This window comes from Cydia pomonella, chromosome 13 (genome assembly GCF_033807575.1).
Source record: "Cydia pomonella isolate Wapato2018A chromosome 13, ilCydPomo1, whole genome shotgun sequence".
Classification (NCBI taxonomy): Eukaryota; Metazoa; Arthropoda; class Insecta; order Lepidoptera; family Tortricidae; genus Cydia; species Cydia pomonella.
The window spans coordinates 16,637,039-16,656,709 of record NC_084715.1 but is presented as its reverse complement, the minus strand read 5'-3'; the positions used below and the strand labels follow the sequence as shown (position 1 = coordinate 16,656,709).

The 19,671-nt window shown below is 37.4% G+C and overlaps 1 protein-coding gene across 4 annotated transcripts in view; it reads left to right on the top strand.

Annotated features, from left to right (window-relative positions):
* LOC133524409 (polyhomeotic-like protein 2) overlaps positions 1 to 19,671 on the top strand; it is a 320,025-nt gene that overhangs the window by 82,036 nt on the left and 218,318 nt on the right. The window contains exon 1 of one of the 4 annotated variants that reach the window (XM_061860401.1): positions 9,943 to 10,296. The exons of 2 other annotated variants lie outside the window; for them this stretch is intronic. Coding sequence is in view for 1 of the 2 variants with exons in the window: in XM_061860398.1 (XP_061716382.1) it covers positions 10,188 to 10,296 (109 nt within the window). In the remaining variant the exon portion in view is untranslated. Of the gene's footprint in view, positions 1 to 9,942; positions 10,297 to 19,671 lie in introns of those variants that run through there. One more of the 4 variants, XM_061860398.1, reaches the window with a different exon arrangement.

Genomic DNA, 19,671 nt, shown 5'->3' with positions numbered 1-19,671 from the left:
TGTATTATTTTAAGTGTCTAACTTCTATTAAATTTTGACGTTTACTTAACACTTGCACCGTCTGGGCTATCAACATCGCTGACAACTTAGCTTAGTCTGACTTTACCAATAAAACGTTTGTGTATATAAGCAGATGTTCGCATTTTTCCATGTCAAATTAAGTTCAGCAGTTGGTGTAGTCTACTACTACTAGACTTAGTAGCTTTGCAAGCTTAATGACAAATATTGCATGTATTAAATTCACTGATTTTAAGTAGGTACTTTGCCCTCATTGGAAAAAATTAAATGTATTGCATATATATACACAAAAATTGTACCTACTCAAATTACTTCTTTTTCGATAAATCTTCTAAAATAGTTTACCAAAACCTTTTAATAAGGCATCGTTAAACTCTATCCGCATTAAAACAATTTCTAAAGCAAGTCGCCGTCCGTGGGAAGGCTGGCCGTTTACCATATTAACATAGATACGCGGGTCTGGATATAATTTGTTTTTAATATTGCGGCCACTGCGGGTCGCAGAGAGATAGGCGAGATAGCTCCGATATGCGCAAGCAGCAGAGATGGGCAAATTTTATTAATAATGTGATTTAAAAAAATACTTAAATCAATGCGGGCAAATCTGTCTGCGGGAAATTCCGTAGGCATACGAGTGCTTTTTTCAAACAATAATAGTACACGATTGTTAACCACATCGACAAAGCGGCGATTGCTTTTAGTTTAAAGGGGCCCACTGATTACCAGTTCGCCGGACGATATCGCCTGTCAGTTATTCGCAAGAGCTAACAATCGCGATAAACTGACAGGCCGATATCGTCCGGCGAACTTGTAATCAGTGGGCCACTTTAGCGGTCAAAAGCAGGTGAGCTCTTTTTCCTAGGGTTGAAAAACATTAAGAGAAATACGCTTTTGTACGAAATTTTCCATAGACGGACTTGGCCGCTTTAACCTTAAAGTGTTTTCTATTTTGGTTTAACCTGTGTTTTTATTTAAGTACCTAAGTATGTTTTGTAATTTTCTAGCGTTTAGATAAGTTTCGTACATAAGTAAATATTTTTTGTTAAAATGTGAATGATGTTCTTATAGTAATTTCTATCGATGGATGGCATTGGATTTATGGGGCATTACTACCGATTTACAAATACACATACACACACATAAGGGTGATAAATATTTTAACATTTTATTTAGCTCAAAATCCGCTCTTGATTAATATTACATATAAAAATATAGTAAGTATTTACATGTTCGCCATCTGTTGTTCCACAACAGGTCGCAGGGCGATGCGGCGATAGCGATATGCGCGCAATTGTCGCATCGCCCGCGCCCGCGCACCCATTGTGCCAGAACACGGCCTTAATTGCGGGCCTGAATAAATTAAAACGAGAATGCTATCCTATACGGTTTGTGAGGGAGCTACGAACTGGTGGACTGTCCTGTGGGAAATATGCTGTTATGAAGATAAGTTAGGTAAGGCAACTGTATTATGATTATTAGGGGTATTGTGGGCCTTTGAGTGTCACCTCGACCAAGCAATGATCTATTATGACGGCCCTTTAAAGTTCATTACTAATAGCCCGTTGAATCCAGGAAATTCCAGATTCTTTGGGCCGTAATGCTCTGTACCTCATAGTGTTGTAATACATGTCGCCCTAAGTAGGTACTTCTTTTTGACATTAGTGGTCCACAGGAACAGAGAATGTGTATTGCAGTATCTTCTGACTCCTGGCAGAACATGTGTTTGTTCAACTTACAGTGTCCAGTCAATATTCTAGTCACCGCGCAGGTTTTGTGTCTTTTGAGCTCTAGAAGCTCCTTAGCAGTTTTGCTGTTGAACCCTTTGATTATAGCTTTCGAGTGTTTTCGTCCTTTGACGAACTTCCACTAATCGACTGCTCTCGTTCTTTCTATGTTGCTGAGCAGATAATATGCATCCTGTTTTGTGATTCCACAGAACGGTTCTAGGCTAGGGGTGGGTGAACTTTCTAGAAAGTTCGTCCGCTTCTTCGTTTACGTTTAATGTCGGAGTGCCCTGGTACCCATCTAAGTATGACTATGTTGGAGCTAGCCAGTGTATTTAGGTTTGTTTTACAGTTCCGGACTTGTTTCAGTTCTGGAACAACTGTAGCCAGAGTAAGTTTTGGCAACATTTTCAAGTAAATGCCAACCGCCCTTTTTTCAACAGTCATCTATTATTTATAATAAGATTGTAAATAACAAATTCTAAAAACTCATATAAGCGAAAGCTTGTCCTTAACAAAAAGGGAAACACTCAGTTTCACACGAATGCGAATATAACACACATTAACATTTTTTCGTCAGCGCTGATATAAAATTAATTCATTTGAATAGGTACAAAAATAATAAGTATCTGTAATGTATGTGGGTAGACTTATGCTACCACAATAGAGGGTAGATTTCGTACCTGTCTTGTCGATCGATTAAATGCAATACCGAACGGACGTGTTTCAGTGATCTCCTCATATCCTGGATTCCCTGGGCCCTAAGCAGATATTTCTCAGTATCATTATCACCATCATAGCTGATAAAAAATCTAACTCATATTCGGCTAAGCTACGCTCGTAGCGTTGCGCCGTAGCCCGTAGCAGGTTAATTTTGATATAAAAAAAATCGTAGAGTTCGGCAAATCGTAAAGTTATCAATTTAATGGTTTATTTGTTACGAGTACAACACAAGCCTTATTGAGCTTACTGTTGGAGTTAGTCAATTTGTGTAATTGATTATGTCCTATAATATTTATTAATTCAATTGTTTTGTTTTCCAAAATTTGAATCTTATATTTTCTTACATAAAACTTAATGAAATAATAAGAGCAATTCCTAGCTGAGCAACTTTTCAAATCTCGAATTTTTGAAGCTATGTTTCTGTCGCGCTGCGGTGGGCGGGAGCCGGAGCTATCTAAGTGTGAGTGCGCGCACACAGACGAGAGACTCGTGCGCTCGCTCATTGCGCGCCGTTCCGTCGACATGGGCGATGTCGAGCCAGACGGAATTTATTCTGCGCTGCCCGACGCAAGTTGTTTTTGTTGTTACCACGTAATATTGTTTTTCATTTTTATATTATACTGTATCTATTACACCCTAATACCAAACACCCTATCACCTGTACTAAATGTATTTTACACCTATGATGACGAAATAATAAATGATTGATTGATTGATTGATATTAATTACCATAGCTTCGGTTGTCGTCGTACAGTCAAGTGCAAAAATATGTATCGAAAGAATCGTCTCATAAATATGGTACTACGCTCTTATTACACTGGAATAAGATGCTATGGGACATATTATTGAGTAAGAAACCAATTGAGAGAACTCGTGAAAAAATGTTTTTTCGAGATCTCAACACGTGACAGATTCTTGAAGTACGTAGCGAATCGTTAAATAATAACCGTAGATTCGGCCTGAATTTTGGTAATCTTCAATATAGAACGGTTTTAGTTTTGTATCCGTGTAAAGATGAGACATACTTTTTTTTAGGGTAACGAGTGTTTTGCCATCAAGGGAGAACATTGGATGGTGAAAAAAAGTTGCTTCTAATGGAAAGAGAATAAGGTATCACAAAGAAATAGGTCCGGTGTCTACCCTTTTGTATCCGATCTTAACCCTGATACAAAAATTGGTAAAATTGTGGCTCTCAAACTTTGATACCTATGTCATAAGGCAATTTGATAAGTAAATAATGTGCTAAGAAACCTCTTATTGTAAGGTTTACCCGAAGTAATAAAAAAAAACCACTAAAATAATAGATACGTTGCGAAGTTTTGACAATTTAAGATTTCGTGAACTGTACAGGTTTAGGGAAAGTGTAAATGTATTGTTTATTGAATGGAATGTACTGGAAGATATTAAGTACTTAAGTAGGAGGGACAAAAATCATAATAAAAAATAATCGTGCCCAGTCATTTTTAATGAAGGTCGCCAAAAAATAAAAATCAAACTTAGAAATCAAAAAGATTTCTTTAACAAGGTCAAGGTCACTGAGAGCCCATCTTGAAGTATCGAAAATAATTAAAATTGCGATTTTGTTGGTTTAATTTTGCAATTATGTATATATATATATATATATATATATATATATATATATATATATATATATATAGTTGATATACAATCTTTTTTTTTTGATAAAATGTAAGGATCGTATGTAAAGAGTAAAGTAAATATATAGGAAAAGAGAGCCCTCTTGAAGCATTTTAAGGAAACTAATTTCGAAGCCCTATCTCTATTTTGTATCCGAAACTAGCAATGTATGTATGCGTGCACATCTACATATGCATCCGTATGTGTAGGTACTTTATTGCGAAAAATTGCTCATTTGCTATCTATTTTACTCGATTTTGTTATAAATTTCAACATGTATCATCATCCCTATACAATATAAATACTCTTTATTGCACACCTCAATAAAAGAAAACAATACAAAAGAAAACATACACATAAGCACAGGTAAACAACATGCGGTCTTATCGCTAAAAGGCAACCTTTGGGTTGCGGAAATTAAAAAAATTACATTGTCAGTAACCGTCGCGCTGGTAGTGGTACTGGATAAAAAAAATAATGGTACGAAAGTGTGATTAAGAAAACAATAAATGTGATAATTAAGGTCAGTAGGTAAATTGAAGAAAATTTGATGAAATCACTGCTGTTTTTTAAATAGGTAAAGATCTGATTGTTTCTGGTCCGATCTTTACCTGGAAGGGTCAAGATCGGATATCGGTCTACAGCAGTGCTAGGTCTGTTAACACAATTACAAAAACAAACACAGTTTCATCACAATACGCAAAATAAATTACAGAGCGAAGATCGGATAGAAGAAAGAATTCGCGAAATTTACCTTGCTCTCTGTGATTGCACATAGCACAAGCCCGACTCCCTGAGCGACGCGGGGACACTGACAGTCGAGGCGCAATGAAATGGCGTCTTACACAATGTTGCCAACATTAAAAAATAAAGCCAAATTAGGGGGAAATGAATGTCCTACGTTCTTCACCCGCATCCGGTATTTACCCAACATACCTTAATCGTTGAACCGCCGCATTTCAAAATGGCCCTTATTTTGATATCGGCTAGCCGTAATGTAATACGGCGGATTATACAATACGACTGCGATACTTATATATAAATCCCCTCGTCAATGTAATTTCATTAAATTGGCAAACATCAAAGTAGTTATCTTTTACTTGTGACGCACAAGTGTGAGCAATGTAAAATACTATATTTCTAAAAAAAAAAATGCCTACTACGTAATAAAAGAAAATGTGATTATTAAATTATAATACGAAAGGTGGTCAAATCGCAAAATGCTGTCGTTTTATTTAAAATAATGAAATAATTAGACCAGTTCCGATAGTACCGGGAAATCCCGGTTCTTTAAAACAGTACCGGTTCTGCAATCCCTATAAGGATGTTATGCCCATCACTATTCTTTCTGTGTACGTATATTTAGAAACTGTCTCCGCCTCCAATTCGTGCGATAGGGACAACTGCAGCTCGGACCGAAATTCACTCGCAAAAAACTCAAAAATCGAGGTTTCGCTCTCGACTGTTTCCTCCTCCAAAACGCAACTAATCATTATGAAATTTTGGAAATTGCAAGAGGAAGAAATAATCTATGCCGCTATGTTTTGATTTTTTGGATATTTTTTGTCATATTTGTATACTGTGCCTTTTTTTACAGCCAATTCAATTTAGCCGTTTTTGCGATTTTCGAGGCGCTGTATCTTTCTTCAAAATAAAATAATCCAAAAAAGCAAAACATAGCGGCACAGATATTGATGATATTGATCTTATTTGAAAAAATCACTGCTCTAGGTTAAAAATCCAGGGAGGAATCAGTCGAGAGCGTTTGTATGGCAAAATCGCAACTAGGAATTCCTCATAATTCAGGTTATAAATATACGTCTCACCGCTAGGCACAGGTCTCTCATGCAAGAGTCGTTTTACGGCTCAATTCGAGCAATGCTTATAAGATATCATACAGATACGATACCGTACTGTCATTGTCAAAAGTGATATTTCTTCAACCAAAAACTTTTGACACTGACAGATCAGTATCGTATAGCTGTGGTATCTTATAAGCATTGTTCGAATTGGGCCGATAGACGATACTACTGTCCGACCCCTGAATGTATTTCCTATTTTTATTTGCAAGGAATTAATATCAGTTGTCGAATCACCCGCTAGATGTCGCTGTACCGTGCGAGAAAAATCCTAGTTCGCCGTGTTAAGATTTTTCCAGGAAACATAACATTTGGCCGGTACGTAGTATAGTCAAGCTCTTGTAACGGTTATACCCTTCAGATCAGTGTTGGGCAAAGTACGGTCCGCGGGCCAGCTCTAGCCTAGCCCGACGCCGGTCCTCTCAATGAAGGAAGACTCGTTGGACCGGACCGGGCCCGAGCCGACGCGTCCGATCCGACACGCCATATATTTTCTATGACATCTGATCGGTGGTCACGTGGCCCCGGCCCGGTTTAGCGTGAGTCAGCCTTTAGTCGTCGATATGAGGATAGCAAATCAAAATACAATTTTGGTCCTCCTCTTAATTATCTTTAACTTTCTGCCAACCCCCCCCCCCCCCCCCCCACGATGACAGCTTTAGATGCCCACCACTGCTTTAGATGATATATCTTATTATTGAACGGTCAATTTGAGTGTTTTGATTATGAATCTTTTTGCACAATTGTAGAAAGATAGGTCTATTAGAATGATATACTTATTCTTATATACATCTAAGCTTAGAATAATCTTCGTAGCTCGTTTTCATCTCGCGCACCATACTCCGCCGCCTGTTCCGGATGTTGTTTGTTAATTGAAATGCGTGTAAATATTCGCCAGGGTTATGAAATAGCCTTATTATCCAATGTTAACTCCGTACACCATTAAATGCACATTGTAAGATAATGCAGCGCTCGTGTTGCAATCTATTCATTACAGTATCTGGCTTAACCCCTTTGGGTGACTTTATTTAATATCCGAATTGAAATGCTATTGTTTAGTAATGCGGTTAGTATTTAAGTAGGGTTGTTTAGGTATTTAAGGAATGTAAATGTACGAGTTTTCCCGGTTTTCAAATCAAATCATGCATATTTTCAGAGCTGCTTTATTATTTCAACATTCAAGTGCTTGTCAAAATACGCATTCTGAACTGTCGCTCCTGTTTCGGCTTAGCAAACCACATACAAGATACTTAGACGTAATTTACGTAACTAAAAGAATATTTTTGACATATTTGTGAGGCTTCATAACTACCTATAATAGAAAATATGTAATTTAATAAAATATACATGCATCTAACACCTCTGGAGTTGCAGGCGTCCATAGGCCACGGTGACTGCTTACCATCAGGCAGACCGTATGCTTGTTTGCCGATGCGAAATCTCTGCTGACTCCACGACGCATTTAATGTAGCCAAGTTCCTCTAACGACTTGAAACTCCACAATCGCTCTTGTCTTTTCAAACAACAAAAGAACAAAAGAGTCAATCAACATACGAGAAATCCCAAGAGTTGATAATCAATCTAGTTTTACGTCTGATTAGGTGCAAATTATAATACAAATAGACGAGTCACGACCTAAAATTTCAATTACAATTCTATCTAAAAAACCAAAAAGAAAACTCTCCAAAATCGACACTAAGGTCCAGTTTTAAGGTTAGTTTTCGATTGGTAAACTTTTACTTACGACGTTCTTCAATGTACATAGTATTTTCCTTAAAAGGTCGTAGAAGATTTTAACGCGTGAGTGATTAAGGTTTTTATTGACCACACGTTAAAGTTTAATTAGCTTTTCCGACGATCGTAGTTACGGCTTACTTGTTCGCGGAATGAAGACGTATTTGCACTTACGTCAAGGTGACAGAACGTTAATACGTATTGTAATAATGCTAAACATCCGTGACCTTACGCTGTACAAAGTTCATAATGGCTTAGTGCATACGAGTATGACACGATTTTAGACCACAGGAAGATAATGTTGTAGCCATTGAAGCTATAACTACATTAAATATTCATTACTTAATTAGAATTTTTGCTATAAGGGTCGAGTTCTTGAAATAAACAAGACCAAAGTGATTATAAGTAAATAAATAAATACATGAGTATTGGACATTTTTATACAAATTGCCTAAGCCCCACAGTAAATTCAAGTAGGCTTGTGTTGTGGGTACTTCGATGACGATCAATGTAATATATATATATACCAACATACTTAAATACACCCATGACTCAGGAATAAATATCCGTGCTCATCACACGAATAAATTTCGAACCCAAGACCATTGGTTTCATAGGCAGGGTCACTACCCACTAGGCAAGACCGGTCGTTTTTAAGTGTTCTGTGAATAAAGTTTTGTTCGGAACACTAAAATGGAATGTCCCGACAAAAGTTCAGACATCAACCCTAAAAATCCTGACATTTACTAGACAGCTAATATTTACTTATAGGTATTTTCCCCTTATTCATAAACGTCTACTAAAGTTAACAAGCCGCTAATAATCGTTTGTCCCTTTCCATCATACCAATACGTCGGAAAGGGACAAACGATTATTAGCGGCTTGTCAACTTTAGTAGACGTAAAACACACAAATGTAAAAAAATCTATTGAATAAATAACCTTTACAGTAAGTACATATGGTGCTTACTGTGCGGTACTTTACCGCACTAGTGCGAATATTACCATATTACGTTACTGTGTCGAACATTTACAGGGCCATATGTACTGTAAAACGTTGTACGATACATGTGCGAATAGGTAATTCGCAACTCGTGTCGATTTAAAACACTCCCTTCGGTCGTGTTTTAATTTATCACCACTCGTTTCGAATTTCCTATTTTTCGCACTTGTATCGTAATGTACTATTATTAATTTTACATCCCTTATTCCAAAAACTTTGGTGGGCCACTAGCCCCTCAACGTGCCACGATATAGGTACCTTGTTTAACTTTCCCTTTCCTGTGCCTAACTTTTAGCTAGCTTACAATGGTTAGTTGAGGTTACTAAAAACGCTGACACTCGCAATCCTAATCCTGACAAGAGACCAAAAATCCTGACAAAGGACCAAACATCCTGACAAGTCAGGAGACATCCTGCTATATGGTAATCCTACATGATGTTTGGTATACTAGGTATAGACAGAGACAGCAGTGCACGCTGACTGGACAGTTTCCATTCCAGATCAGCTGCAGCGGGGTTTTAGTACACCTATACCCAAGTAGCTTCTGTATTGAATTGCGGATTAAGAACAGCACAAATCGACACCCAAGATAATCCTTCACGATTTTACCATTCGTATTGTATCTTCTCTCTTAGCTGATATACTCGTAATAATGATGAGGAAGATGGATAAGTAAAACGTAGGTATAAGGATGTCTGTTATAGTCCTATTTGTGAGGTTGTAGATCCTGTACCTACCTATGCATGTTTGGTTAGGTACCCAATGTAGGAACTTATGTAGTTTAATTGATCTTATATCTTATTACGTTAGATCTTTTGTTAAAAACTTCAAGGTCAAGATATCTTTTGCACTTAATTGCCACTGTTTCCGATCGCGAAGTTTATAAAACATTTAACAAAAGAAATGCATGTCTTAAAGGATAATACATCTTCAAGTGCAGCCCTAAAAGAAGTACAAAACTAATAAGTTGCGGGGGCACAACAGGTAGGCAGCACACATGCGCGCGTGACATGTGACCGCACGTCCACACGCAGAACATACACCGACAACCTGTGGACGGCACTCACACATACTCATACCGGTAATAATAAATCTGTCCAACACGAATAAAATGGTTCACCCACACACCCGCGCCGGTTCACCTGGGTAACCTCCACACGAGTTCAGGTCGTATACGAGTTCACTTGACACCAACACAGCGGCGTTTTCACCTGTTGAGCGGCGAGGTGTGCGTGTGGATGTGACTCAGTGTTGTTCATGTTCAGTCGGCCCGTCTGTTTGGCGCGCTGAGGTTGTGTTGGATCGCGTTTTCAGCCGCTCGGACCGACCCACGTGCGCATGCTACTGCGTTGCTGATAAGTGCCTGACTTTTGACTGCCGATAACATTGTCCGCGTCGAAACGACCAATCAAACAAAAGGGAAAAACGCTGCATTTTAACTCACTTTTTTGCGCTATTGACATTGATTGATAACCGACAGGACAGTGTATGTGGACAGTGGAAAGTGATCTATTGGTGGCTACGGGACGTTTTTGTTTTACCGACAAACTGAGGAATATAACAGCAGCGGAGGAATCGCTCTGGAAATACCTAAAAGGTAAGATTTCTCAAGAGCTGTTTTTCCAATAAGAATTCGGTCCAAGTACAAAAATTGGCAAAGTAGGTACCTATAATAAAGGTACCTATATTATACTAGGTACGTGACAAAGTAGTATACTATTGTATACTCGTCATATTAATCATGCAGGTTATTTTTCTGACGAGAATTATTACTTTCAATTAAGGCTTGCGTTTCCTATGCGCATTGATATTAAGTTCCAACTTTGCAATATTGAATCCCATAAATACTTGGGATGGTTTGCTAATATATTTTGCGGGCAACTTGGATCGCAATTAAATTACCACAATAAATAATATTATATTTGTTATGTTTCTTGTAATATCGGGGCTGTACTCACGTATATTAATATTTACGGAAATATACTGCAAAGATCATGATAGTTAGGGCTGCCATACGTCCCGTATATACGGGACTGTCATCGTATTAAAGTGTCACGTCCCGTACTATTACCCGTCAATACCATTGTAGAATACCTATATAAATGGTCACAATCATCTCTGTTTAACCACATTGTATTTATAACTATGTGAGTTTAAGCTATGAGATTATGTATTTGCTGGAACCCCCCCCCCCCCCCTAAACGCCATTACTACCCCATTGTCCCGTATCTGTTCCGAATAAGTATGGCAAGCCTAATGATAGTGAACTTAATCACTAAGCGAGAAAAAAAGCAAAGGTTTTTGATGCACAAACAATCTAGACGATAATGGTAATGATTGGCGAAAATATTGCATTTTGCATATGATTACTGATTATAGGTACCTATGAAAAAAGAAAACATACACTTAGATGACACTGCATGGAAAATGAAAAATCAATTGTTGGTAGGTATATAATAAAGTAACGGACAAGGGAAATTAATTTTCAAACACCTCGGGACCTAGCCAAGATGACAACCAACTAAATATCGACAAACGTCAAAAAAAAGTAGGTATCGGGGTGATAGATGCTACGAACTTTTTTTATACTTCCTCGGTGGCAAACGAACATACGGCCCGCCTGATGGTAAGCAGTCTCCGTAGCCTATGTACGCCTGCAACTCCAGAGGACTTAATGCGTGTTGCCGACCCTAAAACCGCCCCCCCCCCCCCTCCCCCTTTGACTTTTTCTATCAACGATTGTCGTCGTGGCTAGGTCCCTGATGTGTACAGTTAATATATATTAGGCGAATGGGATGGTAGGTACATACATGTTTTTAAGTCCTAATTTCAAGCGGAAGAACTAGGTAATGTGATGATATGTTTTTAATTAGAATTAATGTAATTAAAAACCTCATTATACAATGCTCATATCCTGAATATGACAAATAGACTTGTGAAGCAAAATTCCCTATGAGCAATAAAATACGGCAATTCAGTAACAGTATTAACAACCAATACTAACAATACATAAGCCTAGGTACCTTATTACCACCAAGGTAGGGTTGCCATACGTCCCGTATTTTTTTGATCCCGTTTTTGTCCCGTATATCAATACCGCTGCAGAATACCCATATAAATAGTCACAATGTTCTCTGATTAACCACCTTGTTGCCTCATCTATGTGAGTTAAAGCTAAAATGTGAATATGCCTCCGCCCCCGCCTCCCCCCCATAACGCCGTTACTACCCCATTGTCCCGTATCAGTTCCGAATAATTATGGCAACCCTCCCAATAGGTTAACCTATTGGTTAGGCAATAGAGTGATTGGTTATGTGGGACAGTTCGTTTTTTTTATAGCATTAGAAAGAAGGTAAGCGATCTTTAATAATAATAAAAAACTCCTTAAATATAAGTCACCGCAAATATGTCACAATTAGGTATAACCCATAACTATGCGATTGTCGATTATTTACATTTTCTTACTTTAATAACAATTTTTTTTAAAGGGTTATGCAATAATTTTCAATAAAAAACACGTCAAGAATGTTTACCTCTTTTCTAATGCATAAAAAACTATAGGAATATGCATATTGCAAATTTCAAAATGTTTATACAGGCGTTTGTAGCAGGTATCTGATTTTGGTCTATTTTTTAGCAAACTTCAATAAAACTCCCATGACATGAAGCATCAATAGGGCCCATTATAAGCTGTTATTTAATTAGAAATCAGATTTGTATTATGATTATACCTACCAACTATATCTAAAAAAAAAACTTCTGTTGCTGACCATTTAAGAAAAGTAAAACCTTAATGAAGGCCGCTTCATTAACTTTAATTTTCAGGAACAGAATATACTCTTTTTGACTCAGGTTATCTTCTTTGGGTTTGCCGTTGGTATTATTTTAATTGAAATACTGTCACTACCAGCCATAACTTTTAAATCTGAATTTTATTTGATTTTGACAATGAAATCGAGATGATTTTTTAAAGGTATTATGCGGTTCCTCAATGTAAAAATTTTAAATTCAAAATACTGACGGCCTCTCTCCACATACGAATAGGGCATGTAATGTCGGCTGTACACACTAGAGGCCCCGAGACAGGGCGAGAACGAGAACAAACTGCTTTCTTCACGTCTCGCTCTCACTCGTCTCATCTCGCCGTTCTCCGATTGAGTCGGAGCGGTGCCTAAACACGGAGATAGGCTGTCGATGAGTGTGTACAACCGGCACAACAGATTTCTTCTCAACATTGCCGCTTCCACAAAGAATAACTAATATCTATACCGATTACAAGTAATTGATGTTAATTGGCCATATTATGTTATTTATATTAGGTACATTTTACGTACCTGCCTACGTCATGAGACTGACGTCTACGTGTGAATAAAACCAATTAGATAGTTTCATATTCGTTAGTTAGCAATATCTTAGAAACAGACGTTTAATTGCTAAATTGTTGCTAATCAATAGGTCTGTAGCCGCGTCTCGCAGGAATTTGCTATTATGAAATTTATAAAGTAACCATTATCGAAAGATCTAACTTGTGACAGTTCGGTTCCAGCAGGCGAAATGATCCTTTAGGGCATTATCGGCTCCGTTCGGTTCAGCATTGCTACGAGCAATTATTAGGGTTGGCACAACTTGACTTGCGTGCGCAACAACAGATAATATAATGACTTGAATTTTGACAACCCTAAATAGCCGAAAGGGATAGGATACATTAGAAAGGGACAGTATGATTCGTCCCTGAATCGCAGTCAAAGTTCGGTTTTGTAGGAAGTTTCTTTTCTGTACGGTAGTACTATTACTTATGCTGTGGTTCCAGTCGAAATGGATATCTGCAGTAAGGAACTTTCAGACATTAAGCTGTATTCCTACATGCACATAAACAAAAACAAAGCCAAATTGCTCTGGTTATAGGCAAAAATAATAGCTAAAGCCCCTTTTGCTTGTAAGAATATTGTGTGTTGATAGACGTTCCATATTTGAAATTTGTAATATGACGTAAGGTTTGCAGATAAATGATTTACTTAGCGAAGTTTTTTTATACAAACCCCCGTTATCAGTGTTGTAGTTCATTGCAAATAGGGGTTGTCAAAAATACGTACCCTAAATTAACTTTTAGTGCATAACATTTCCTTAGCTAACATATAATTTAGGATTTGAAATACGTTTTAGTAAAAAAGTAGTAGGCGAAGGTGGGGGAGAAGTTTATACTTTATAATTTATAAAAAAAACACTTCAAACACAATCCGAAAAACGCTAGCGAAATTATTAGCTTATCATCTGTGAGCTAATAGTTTTGTTAATTGTACGGTCACAGACTTTAATTGTTGATCCATTTAGAGTTCAGGCTAATTTGGTTTTCAATATTAACGGTATGAAATGTCCAATCTAAAGTAATCCCTATCGAATTTTGAGAGCAATTCAATCTATATGTTTTTTTTTGTCGATTCAGTCTTTATTTTTATTTTTTTCAAATTATCGCAGATATGGTGGTTGGCGAGGTATATATCTCACAGAGCCACTACTTAGTTTGTAGATGTTAAACAATAAAATATATTAAACTATAATGAACGTAACCTCTAAAATGAAAAACAATAGCACAAGGAACCAGTAACCACGGAAGTGGCTCATTGGGAGGCTAGTCGCGGCGTTGACTAGGGGCGCCATCATTGTCGTTGTCGTTAGGATATTTCCTACTCTAATTAATGATTAACAGGTAAGGTTTCTCTATAAATAATAATTTACTAAATTTCATATCATGTTGACATACTTAACTTCAAGCTTGTAATAGCATGGGATATGATGCACAGCGAGAAGTTACATTATTAATGAATTCATTCATATTAGTGGCGATGCAATTTTGCGGCTGAGTGTACGTAAACGTTTACCTAGGTACTTATCAAGGTAGGTACAAATTCAAGATTTATAAATTATGAATAAAAACTTAAGACACCTCAATAATACCTAAATTATTATTTAATTGGGTACAACTGAACTATATCCCGTAAGAATTTTACTTTCTTCCTTTTGGAACTGTTTAAAAACCTTCTACTTACTCAATCGAGTCAACAGGATACCTAAACACGTCGTTTCGGCGGACGACATTGAATTTGGCTTGGATTGTGTGATTCATACATTAGCATCAGAAACAGGCTTCTTGTTGAACCAAAACGAATTAGTATTAACATCACCCAGACACTAGGTCATATATCGCGTATAAAATGCCCAGTTGCGAGCAATAAACATTGATTATCGTGAGTTATCGTTTGCCCTAAAGCGGTTCGTTAAACGCGTCAACGGGCCAGGATGTCATAAATATCTATCATATGCCTTCCGAGATGAAGTCAGTGGGGTTAATATAAGGGCTGTTAAAGCAGTGTGTGTATATCAGTTTTATGTAGCACTTTGCTTAGTATAAATAACGATTTAATTTGCAACGGCCCAAAGGAAGTATCTATATTTATAAATAAATAAAAAAATATAAAATATGTATTTGTAAAACTACAGTCACGATCAAAAGTAGCGGGTCAGACTTCGCGTCATTAGTATCTACCATTCTTTAATAAGTTCACAAAATGAGATTATAGGTATGTATCTATATGCTGAACAATAGGGTTGTTTCCATCTACAAATCTTACGGCAGAATTGTATCCCAATAAATTTTTTTGGATTATAAGAACATGTTAAACTACTTTTAGGAGACCTGTAATGACCATATTTTTGTAAATGTTGAATTTAAAATATCTTTTGGCACACGTCACGTGACCAAACTCGAAACGTGATTGAAGATTCTGATGACGTCACAACTCTCGGATTGACACTGTTGACAGTTAGGCGATAAACATCAAATGACTAATGTCAGTTGACAGTTCGTATCTTCTACGTGCGTATGTAGTTATGTGTCAAACCGTAAACTGTGACGTCACACAATTTTCAAAGAGCGTTTTAGGCGCGAAAGCATCTGTCAAAATATATTTTGTTAATTTAACATATTTAAAACCGTTTTTAGTATAGAAGTTAAATTTTAGGGCAACTTTTAGTTAATATAGAACGTAATACGAGCGTTTAAAAAAATTGGAAACAACCCTATTAGACTTACGGCCCGATTCGAACTTTAAGATATTACTTCAAATATTCGTTCTAGATACGAAATGGGTATGTCTGTGTCAAAAGTGACGTATTTGTTTGAAGAAACGGAGAAATATTTGACATATACCTTAAAGTTCAAATCGTGCCGGAACAAATACTTTTGAACGGGAACTGTAGAGATATATCCCTATTTGCAAAAGTATTCCAGGGTGGCGATACTTTTGGTGCGTTGCTTCATCCGCTACTATTGATGCTAAATGTACAATAAAGGTGTTTACTCGTATTTTATATAGACCTACATTTACGCCAATAATACAACGGATTATACACGGCTGTCAGGAGCACGTGGCGACCCTACGTAGCCCCTGATAAATATTCAGTGACATGGCGGGTCACCGAATTCTATGCTATCGGATGTGGGTTGGCTGTAGGCGTTACAGGGACAGGCTCTTGTCCTGAATGTATGTATGATGTATGTCGTGTGTTGAACATAACAGGGTTTATTTGAAGCAGCTTTGGTGTCGTTAAATTGTCGACATTGCTACATTGTTAACGGCCTCCTAAAGATCCCGCCTACGATGCTGGAGGTCATCGGATCGAATAGTAAGGGAAGTCTGAAAAGTGTTTTTTGCATGTCAATATCAAATATATTGTCAATATAAATATATGTCGGAATATTCTTTCAACTCGGAATTTGAAAATAAGATCAGCTTCATACTCCAGTGAGAGTTTTTTTTGTTAGGCTACTTTAGGGCCCCACTGCTGGGCAAAGGCCTCCCCTCTTTTTCTCCTCTCGACCCTGTCATTGGCATTTTTCTACCATTTTGGATAGAATGCGTCCAAGTCGTCCTGCTATCTCCTTTTGGTCTGCCTGCGTCCTGTCCTGGCAACGTCTATGGTCTTCCGTGGATCCCACGTAGTAACCATTTCGGCCCATCTTTCCGGGTGCATTCGGCAGACATGTCCAGCCTAGTTCCACTTAAGCATAGCGGTCTTGACGCCTACATCTACAACTCTAGTTCTGGAGTGGAGTTTCGTGTTAAGTGAGACTAAGGATAAAAAATAATATTTTGTAAAATGCGCAAAAAGGTTATAAAACCGTATGTGCATCATCCTAAACACGTCCTAAACATAGGGTAATGTGTCAAATTAAAACTTTTTAACGGCTTCCTTCCTAGCCCAGTCAGTCCCGCCGGCTTCGAATCCTGGTAAGCGCATTTATTTGTGTGTCGATCGATTTGTGTAAAAATTGTCCTATACGAGTAATGTTAAATAAAAGACCAATCTGTTTCACAACTTTCACATCAGCCAAATAACACTAGACCCTACTCATAGTGTTGTATTCCTGCCGGTGAGTAAGGTTGCCAGAGCTCAACGAGGGGGGGAGGGGTGTTAGGGTCGGCAACGCGCATGTAACTCCTCTGGAGCTGCAGGCGTACATAGGCTACGGAGACTGCTTACCATCAGGCGGGCCGTATGCTTGTTTGCCACCGACGTAGTATATAAAAAAAGTAATATACAATACACGCACGGACTTTTGAGAAATGCGGTTAGAAATGGAAGTCTCCCGTTTAAAGTTTAAAGTAAAACGTTGTTTGTAACACAAACCCTTACAATTTCATCTCAGTTGCACAATCATCTTGCATCACACCGAGATTCTGTAACAGTCTGAAAGCATAATATTTTAATTCCTCGCGCATTGTGCGCAATGTCAACACAAACAGTGAATGGTGGGTTCAAACCGCGGTGTAGGGTTTCAACCGCAAGCACTGGTGTTACGGACCTGCGTGCAGCCGCTATCAGATATATCGGAGCGGCCAAGGTGCTCACAAATATCTGAACACGCCTCTATTGTCAAGGTGTTAGAGTGGACGTTCAGATATTTTTGAGCACCTCGGCTGATCCGATATATCTGATGGCAACTATAGAGTTTATACAAAGGTGACATGTAGATAAGTACTCTAATAGAACTTGTACTATTGAATACCATTATGTCGACACATCATGGACCTTATTGCTACGTGATAGGGTCCATTGATTGATATGTTTTTGCATATTTGAAGTTCATATGTCCTACGAGTATATACTTGACTTGCATAATTATTATATTCTTATTGTGGATCATATGCATCACATAGGTAGGTACTGTTAAAGCTGCCTACTATAAATATGGGTTTAATCTTTTAGTACCTACGTTGTGTTTGTTTCTCGAACTGTTAAGAGGAAATACCAGCTGAGCCCCTTTTCAGATTTGAGAATTTTAGGTAAATATCTCGGTCGCGCTGACGGGGGCGGCTCCTAAAATAAGTGCGATCAGGACAACCTAGGCGAAAACTCCTGCGTAAAAATATCAGAAATTTTGTTCTCGACATTTTCCGGTTCCAAAACTTAACCAATCGTAACAAAATATTAGGAACGGAAAGATAAATAAATTATCTGTCTGACTGTTTTGTTTTTTTTTTGCGTTCATTGTTGCCGATTTTGTATGCTTTTAAAAGAAACCTAGTTCTTCTAAAATATAATATCAAAAAAAAGCAAAACGTACAGACACAGATACTGAACTCATATTAAATAAAAAACGTATTCATCTAGGGCCAAAAACCAGAGACGAAAATGTCGAGAACGTTTTATGTAAAAATGACCACTAATGTTCCCTCTTAAATACTTAGGCTATTATGATAAATAAAAATTAAACCTTGTTTTAATAAGTATAAGATTATCATAAACACACATATAGGGTGTTTTTGTATATCTCCCTTATAATTTTGTTAATCAAGCAGGTCAAACGGGTATAATTAATTATCTTATAATCAGCGTATAATTAGCATAGGGACCTACGAGATAATCAACAAATCAGCAATGGTCTTAACCGCCGAGGAAAAGTCGCGGACTTGTCTAATTTAGCAATCTGGCGTAGTCAGTAGCAGACCGCTAGTCATTAGGCGAGACGTTTAGTCTTGTTAGCTTCTTTCTGCAAATTACTGCAATTTATCGCCAACTCTTCCTTCCGTTTGGTTAACCGACCTCTGATGAAGAGTTTTCATTTTGTGCCGATTGATACATGTTTTTTATGGAATCTGATCTCTCATTTATTTAAATGTAATAAGATGTACTTAATTGTACATTGTGTGTTAAGAGCGGTAAACAAGAACTTACGAACAATTGTTAATTTTATGCTCGAATCCGAAGGCGAGGGTTTAATTAATACGAGTTCGTAATTCTTTTCATCACACTTGTGAGGAAAAAAAGAAGTTTTAAGCGAAATAATTCTTAAATAAGGTGATATTTAAAACATTCATCCGCCATATTATCATTTTTGACAGGTTAGTCATCCAAGGCACAATCCTATCCGGCAATTAGCCACGATTGAAAATTGGGTAAAAAAATCAACCATACACAAACAAATATTTTAGAAACGTCAGTATTTTAAAAGTATAACTCATTTATACATACTTTTAAAAAACATTATGCTTATTATGCCCATGGCCTATGGCGCTCTGATGTTGCAGATGTTCATGGGCGACGGTAATTGATTACCATCAGGCGATTCGTTTGCTTGTTTGAAGTTGTTTGTCTCCTATACACCGTGTTCTTATTGAATTCCGATAACTCCGGGGTATGGTTAAGTACGTTTAAGGAAACTAAATGGCATAGTTAATTTAAAAAATATTATTTTTTATTTCTATAAAAAGTAATTAAATGTTGCATATAGCGTTGTTGTAACACGGGCATAACATTTAATTCAACCAAACAATTGAAAACTATGACATATCAATGTCATTTCGAACATCAATCGTCCGAGATAGTATTTACGTTTAGTAGCAAATGTACACTCGAACTTAACACTAATCAATACGTAAACAGGCCCTAAGGCAAGTGTATACGCTCGTGA